The sequence below is a fragment of the Danio aesculapii genome, chromosome 2 (genome assembly GCF_903798145.1).
Source record: "Danio aesculapii chromosome 2, fDanAes4.1, whole genome shotgun sequence".
Classification (NCBI taxonomy): domain Eukaryota; kingdom Metazoa; phylum Chordata; class Actinopteri; order Cypriniformes; family Danionidae; genus Danio; species Danio aesculapii.
In genome coordinates this window covers 20,900,201-20,908,308 of record NC_079436.1, presented here as the reverse complement: position 1 = coordinate 20,908,308, position 8,108 = coordinate 20,900,201, and the positions used below count along the sequence as shown (strand labels likewise).

Here is an 8,108-nt window from a genome sequence, read left to right as displayed (position 1 = left end):
AAGGATTTTGGTCCTTCAGTATGTTTTATGTAGTCTAGTATATGCTATATAGGCCTATATCACATATCACATTTAATCTTGTATTTTACACATACAGGCTATTGCGAATAAAAAAATATTAGGATGATTGCATTTAGTTTATTTATATTTATTTATATTCTATTATATAGTTTTTTCAGGGTAAACATTCTAAGAATGATTTAATTAATTTACATAAATTTCTGTATTAGTATTTCCGTATTCGATTCCTGAAAATAAATTATTGTGTGGAAAAATACAGTCGGATGATGACGTACATAACTTTCGTCTTGCGCAAGACCTCCTCCTCCTGCAGCTGTTAAAAGGCTTCGAATCGCATCCAGGCGCTCAGAATACAACGGGCTCGACCAGAGTAACGCGTCTCTGCTTCAACAGCCTCTAGATAATAACACTTCTGGAATGAATAAACTGGTTTGCTTGGTCCTACTTTCAAGCATTTGGATCTTTCCTGGTGAAGGATGTAAGTTTACACAGACTTACACTGACCTGCTGCTGTGATTTGTTCTGCCCAAATTCAGTCTAATAATGCCTGGGAATAACATTCAATTTTCTTTTATGGCTTTTTTTTTTTTTTTTTTTTTTTTTTTGCAGACGACCCTTGCTGTGCACAGCCTTGTCAAAACCAGGGCGTGTGTTTATCCAAGGGAGCTGATGCTTATGAATGTGACTGCACCAGGACAGGATATTATGATGAAAACTGCACTACTCGTAAGTTCAGCTATGGGTTTCTTTAGATTATTGAAAACTTTACACAGTACTCTAAACATGTTTTTTTCTTCCCTTGCAGCTGAGCTTCTCACACGTATCAAATTAGCTCTGAAACCAAGGCCAAATGTAGTGCATCATATTTTAACACATTATAAATCAATGTGGGATATCATCAACAGCATCTCTTACCTGAGGGATGCTATAATGCGCTATATCCTGTTGTGTAAGTTGAACGAAATCACTTCTGCAATGGATTTTCCAACAAAATTGAACATAATTGTTTTTAAAAAGCATAAAAATCGGCATAAAATTAAACAGTTTTTCTTGTTTTACAGCAAGGTCCCATTTGGTTGAAAGTCCACCGACGTACAATACTGATTATGGCTACAAAAGCTGGGAAGCGTACTCTAATCTCTCCTATTACACCCGCACTCTTGCCCCGTTACCCCAAAACTGCCCAACGCCTGATCTCCCAAATGCCAAGCAGGTGGTGGAGAAGGTGCTATTGAGGAAGCAGTTCATCCCTGATCCACAGAGGAGCAGTCTCATGTTTACTTTCTTCGCCCAGCATTTCTCTCACCAGTTCTTCAAGTCGGACTTTAAAAAGGGACCAGCCTTCACCAAAGCCCTGGGTCATGGAGTAAGTGGCATTAAAATTTTACATCTGATTCAAAGTGTATACAAGACTGCAGTTCATTTGCTAAAGTTCTGTTGTATTTTAGGTGGATCTGGGGCACATTTATGGAGAGACGCTGGAGGTTCAACACAAACTTCGTCTGTTTAAAGATGGAAAGCTTAAATATCAGGTTTGTGCTATAATGTGAATAATGGATATGAAACTGCACCTAAAGGGATAGTCAGGGTGGGTTTTATACACTGACGATCGGAGGGGTCAACTTTTTGGTTAATAGTTTGATAATAATGTTTCAGTGAATCAAATTTATGAATGCAATTAAATTACATCTCTTTTGTTAATGAAATGTATACATTTTCAGTGTTTTGAGGGATATTTAGTGACTATTTTAGACGTTACTGTCAGTGAAACTATACAAATTATGTGCCTAATTTTATTTTTTTTAGGCTACATGCAGATATAAACACCTATTTTACAAGAAACATGATTTGTGAATACTTAAGATGTCTTTCGCAACTCTAGAACTGGCAGTTTGTTGACTGTTGAATGACATTTTTCCTAGCATTGATTGGTGTGATTATGCATTCACATTGGTATGAACCGTTATGGGGGATCAAATGTATATTAATATAATACATTTTTAAATATGAATATTTAAGATATAAATCAGTGATCAGAGAAAGCTATTTTTACTATTAAAGGGCTGACCCCCCATACGTTTTGTTTTGATGACCTTCAGGGGGGATCAAGCATTAATTGGGGGGTCAACCCCCACCCAAACCCCTTTGTAATTCACACCCTAGGGATAGTTCACCACAAAAATTGTAATTCTAACCTGTTGTTTTAAACGTGTCACAAGGGTATTCAAACCCATGCCTGGAGGTTTTAGTTCATACCTAAAATAAAATTGTACTCACTATTTACTCACTTTTTTTCTGTTGAACACAAAAGAAGATATTTTGAGGAGTATTAGAAATTGGTAACTACACTGAAAAAAATGATATGATCAGTTAGTCCTGACAGCATATGTTTTTAGGTCATTGTAACTTACTAAACTAAGTTAAACTAACTTAAATAAACTTCAATTTTATCAGTTAACCCTATGGATTCAGAAGGTTAATTTAATTCAGCTTAAAAATTTAAGGCAACCACGATTTTTGACTATATTGACTTCCATGGTAGGAAACACAAATACTATGGAAGTCATGGGTTACCAGATTTTAATATTTTTCCAAATATTTTTGCTTGTGTTTAACAAAACTTACAGTTTTGTGAAAATTGAAGAGTGATGACACACTTTTCATTTTTGTGTGATCTGTCCCTTTGATTAAACACACCTAAAACCACTAATTATTAGTTGGGGCTAAAATCTGTGGGCCAGTGGAACTCCAGGAGCAGAATTAGACACACCTGCTTTATGCTTGTTTTTCTACTATAGAGTACAGGGGTGTCCTAACTTGGTCCCTGAGGGCAACTGTCCTGCAGCGTTTAGCTTCAGATTGCCTCAGTCAGCACACCTGGTTGGAGGTTTAAAGTATGCCTGTTAAGACCTTAATTAGCTGGTTCAGGTGTGCTAAAATATGCAGGCCCTACATGAGCAGGACTTGACACCCTTGATTGTCTAAAACAGGACATTTTGCCTTAAAATACTTAAAGTATTTCTTATTGGATCAATGTAAGACACCTAGGTAATCATAAACATATTTTCTCCTTCAGGTTGTGGATGGTGAGGTGTACCCTCCGCTTGTGAAGGACGTCCAGGTGGAGATGCACTACCCTCCTCATATCCCGGAAGAGCAGAAATTTGCTGTAGGCCATGAGGCCTTTGGGCTGGTTCCAGGTTTGATGATGTATGCTACCATTTGGCTCCGTGAGCACAACCGTGTCTGTGACATCATGAAGCAAGAACATCCCGACTGGGATGATGAGAGAATCTTCCAAACCACTCGTCTCATCCTGATTGGTGAGTCATTGTCCCATCTTCAGAAATAAAGGTGTCCTACCCCTGATTTCCACTGAACCACACTCTTGCCTGGAAGTTGCTAGTGAGTCTGAAAATCTTAATGGATTTAGGTTTGTTTAATTAGAGTTGGAGCAAAATTTTTCTGGACAGTTAAGTAGAGGTCACGCTAGAGTTTGGGCATGTGAAATTCTGTCATACGGCATTGTGACAAGTGGCAGGGTTAAACATTAAAAAAGTGAGCGATTGCTCCATATTTTACATTTCTGTACAGAGAGGTCACGCTTTGATCTTCTATTGGTCTCATGCAATCACATGATGAGATTTCGCAGGTCAGAGTTCAGCAAACTTGAACTTTGCAATGCAGCAACATTCGAAACTTTTCGCACAAGGTTTCGTTTTCGGTCTGCAGCATTCGCATGAGTATGAATGGAAGTCTATGGGGCGAAAAGTGCAGTGTGACCGTGGCTTTACCTGCCAGGAACAGGTTTGGCGGCAGTTGTTATTTGAGTTGTTATAGGTGTAGCTGGGGGCAGTTGTGGCCTAATGGTTAGGGGGTGTTGTGGGGGTTGAAGGTGGGGCAATTGAAGGTATAGGGGAAGTGAATGAAAAGGGTTCTCCCCCACCTTTGATACCCAGCTGAGATGCAAGGCACCTAACCCTCAATTGCTCCCTGGAAAATCAAAGCAAATAGCTGCTCATTGCTCACAGTGTGTGTTCACAGGTTGTGTTTGTGTGTGTGTGTGTGTGTTCGCTCACTGTATATTCATAATGTGTGTGTGCAAATGTATGAGTCAATTTAAAGTATGGGTAACAGCATACTTGACAATACTCACTTTACTTCATTAAACATCCATGTCTTTTTATCTTCTCCCAGGTGAGACCATCAAAATCGTGATCGAGGACTATGTTCAGCACTTGAGTGGATACAACTTCAAGCTCAAGTTTGACCCAGAGCTCATCTTCAGTGAGCGTTTCCAGTACCAGAACCGCATTGCGGCCGAATTCAATACCCTGTATCACTGGCATCCACTGTTGCCTGACAACTTTCAGATCCAGGATCAAATCTACGGCTATCACCAGTTTGTTTTTAACAACTCTATCGTTACCAAACATGGCATCCGCAACATGGTGGACTCCTTCACCAAACAGACATCTGGACGGGTGAGTTTTAAATCAAAGTTTACTCCAGTTTAGACCAGTTTACTCCATACCAAAAGTACATTCAACAGATCAGAGTACAACATAAGCACAAATTCAACATGATAAAGGTGAAAATAAGCTCCATCAGATGACAATAGAGTTTGCATCTTGATGCACAAAAACCTGATGAAGCATCTGCTGCTATAAGTTGTGACATTGTTAATCGTCCTATAGAAGTTTTTAAGAGACACCCAATATAATTTCAGTCTAATGTAACTTCTGTGGAACACAAAAGGAGATCTGTTTTTTGTCCATACAATGAAACTAAGTGAGGTTCAGGATTGCCAATTGGCTTTCGCAATATTCCTTGTGCTCCAAAAAATGAAACAAATAAAAAAATGTGAAAGTCATACAGGTTTGGAACAACATGAATGTTTGTAAATGAGAATTTTGGATGAACGTTCACTTGTATTCTGTGTTTGCTGATTTTTACAAATTGTTGTGTGTGTGAACAGGTGTCTGGTGGACGTAACCTGCCGCCTGCAGTTCAAGGGGTCGCTGTTAAAGTTCTGGAGCAAACCAGAGAGATGCGCTACCAGTCTTTCAATGCCTATAGAAGACGCTTCAACATGAAGCCCTACTCATCCTTTGAGGAGATGACAGGTAAGACTGGTGTCAATCTCCTAGCCATTCTAATTAGTACACTCTAAAATAATAACAATATTGACACTGAAGGGCAAAATCCATCAAATCCTTTAATTTTTAATGATAAAAACGATATCTAATGGCGACACAGTGGCTTAGTGGTTACCACTGTCGCCTCAGAGCAAGAAGGTTGCTGGTTTGAGTCCTAGCTGCACCATTTGTGTGGAGTTTGCATGTTTGCGCTGGGTGCTCTGGTTTCCCCAACAGTCCAAAAACGCTATAGGTCAATTGGATGAATTGAATTGGCCATAGTGTATGAGTGAATGAATGTGAGTGTATGTGTGTTTCCCAGTACTGGGTTGCGGCTGGAAGGGCATCCGCTGTGTAAAACATATGCCGGAATAGTTGACGGTTCATTCCGCTGTGGCGACCCCTGAAAAATAAGGGACTAAACCGAAGGAAAATGAATGAATGAATGAATGAATGAATGAAATCACAGCCAATCAAAATCCTCCTTATCATTTAAACTGCCAAACGACATACCTCTGTGCATGTTTATAATAAACAGACGCTGGTTAAAGGGATAGTTCACCCAAAACTGAAATTTCTGCCATCATTTACTCACCCTTCACTTGACACAATCCTGTTTGAGTTTCTTTCTTTTGTTGAACACAAAAGAAGATATTTTGTAACCATTAAACCAGTAATCATTGGCTTCCATAGTATTTGTTTTTCCTACTATGGATGTTAATGGTTACTGGTTTTCAGCTTTCTTCGAAATATCTTCTTTAGAGTTCGACAGAAGAAACTATTATTATTATTATTATTATTATTATTATTGTTGTTGTTTTTACACTGTAAAAAATGCTGGGTTCTGACAATCGTTCTGTGCTGGGACAACATGAAGGAATTAAGTTGGCTCATTAAGTTTTACAGATTAAAGCTACGGTCACATTGGGCTTTTCCTCCCATAGACTTCCATTCATACGCACGCGAATACGTCAGACCGGAAACGCGGGGTCATGCGTCAAGTTTCGCATGTTGCTGCGGTGCAAAGTTCAAGCTTGGTGAACTCTGACCTGCAAAATCGCATCACTTGACTGCATGAGACCAATCGAGGATCAAAACAGGACCTCTCTGGACAGAAATTTGAAGCATGGAGCAATCGCTGGCTTTTTTTAATGTCTAATCATCTTGTTTAATCCCTCCCCTTTTCGCAGCGCCGCACGACAGAATTTCGCACACACAAAGCCCGGTGTGACCGTAGCTTTAAGTGGATCGAAAAATAGGGTATATGCACAGCTAGTGTTTTTTCCAGTACTGATAAACTTCCGGTGAACGGTTAATGTGAATTTTTTTCAGTTTTATATCGTTCCTTCTACAGCATCAATGTTGAAATGTAGTTAAAATATAATCAGTTAAATAGATTTCATTTAGTTGTCCAAGCGTAAAATGAGATGAAAAGCCATTTACACCAATGTGCCCGTCAGGATTAGCAGGCTAGCGCAGAAGCTCCATTGAATACACTGGGGTAAAATAAATGTTCATATTTTAAAAACATGGCATGGAAAAATTTAATTGAATCCAACGCTTTTTGAACATTCTGAGACACACTTTATAGTGGATATCCCTCAACCAGTGGAGATTGCTGATTTTTAAAGAAAACAGACCTTAAACGTAACAATTTTGTTACGACATACAGTTCACTGGAAGTGTTTGACCCAGGTTACCGAAAAGTTGAAAGTGCTTCTACATACTGCTGCATATACCCTATACCCTATGAGTTGTTGCATAAAAAAGCCCCTCAAGAAATATGTTGTTTTATCTAATTTTAAATAATTAGTTTGAACAAACAGCAAACGTTATTCTTTTAGTGCAATGTAAGCTTTAATTGTATAATAAGGACTTTCAAAAATGTTGCTGGCACGGATTTATTAGTGACAATGAAAAACACATCATGTAACTTCTTATTTAATTAAAATAGTTTTCTCTTTGGTAAAACAGGAGACCAAGATCTGGCAGCCCAGCTGAAGGAGCTGTACGGTCACGTAGACGAGGTCGAGCTGTATCCTGGCCTTCTTGTGGAGAAACCCAGACCTAACTCTGTGTTTGGGGAGACTATAGTGGAGATGGGAGCGCCCTACTCTCTCAAAGGCCTCATGGGAAATGCTATTTGTTCTCCTGAATACTGGAAGCCCAGCACATTTGGTGGGAAAGTGGGATTTGACATCGTTAACTCGGCTACACTGAAGAAGCTGGTGTGCTTGAATGTCAGTGGGCCCTGTCCGATGGTGTCCTTTCAGGTGCCAGATGTGAAGTTTCAGAGTTCGGAAAACGTGAATTCAAGTTCGGTGCATTCCACAGCAAATAATATAAATCCAACAGTTGTATTGAACGAGCGGAGTTCAGAGCTATAAAAGGTCTCAAAATCTTCAAAATCCCAGATACTTGATATGGTTTTGTAATTTATTTATTTTTTATATATATTTATTTGAATAATTTATTACAGTAGTGTATTTATTGATTGTTTTTTTTTTGTATTGTGATCGACGTGAAACTTTGTGTCATAAATTCATGTGAGGTATTCAACTAATTGGACAAACACATTTCAAATGCCAATTAACTGTTGCAAATGATGTTCATTTCATAAATAAAAACAAATTAATATTTTGCAAAAATATGTTTTGTGTCAATTATTCCAACATGATCTCATGATTTATTCGCTAATTTAGAACAATTAGTACAATTTAGTCATCCCACAATGATGATTGGGTTTTGGGGAGGAGGTTTTAAAAATCGTTTTCAAATCAGAAATCAGAAAGAGCTTTATTGCCAGGTATGTTCACACATACGAGGAATTTGTTTTCGTGACAGAGCTTCTACAGTGCAACAGAATTACAGAGACAGGACAAAAAACAGATAATAAATATATTTTTAAAAAGAATAGAAGTAGTGAGTGCAAATATACAGATTGACAAG

The 8,108-nt window shown here is 38.4% G+C and overlaps 1 protein-coding gene across 1 annotated transcript; it reads left to right on the top strand.

Annotated features, from left to right (window-relative positions):
* The first annotated feature begins 380 nt into the window (after positions 1–380).
* On the top strand, positions 381–7,807 carry ptgs2a (prostaglandin-endoperoxide synthase 2a). Its single transcript, XM_056474587.1, has 9 exons — positions 381–499; positions 631–747; positions 827–970; positions 1,083–1,387; positions 1,470–1,553; positions 3,098–3,344; positions 4,219–4,505; positions 5,000–5,147; positions 7,134–7,807. The coding sequence occupies exons 1-9, from the start codon at positions 439–441 to the stop codon at positions 7,544–7,546; spliced, it is 1,806 nt and encodes a 601-aa protein (XP_056330562.1). The 5' UTR covers positions 381–438; the 3' UTR covers positions 7,547–7,807.
* The last annotated feature ends 301 nt before the right edge of the window (positions 7,808–8,108 follow it).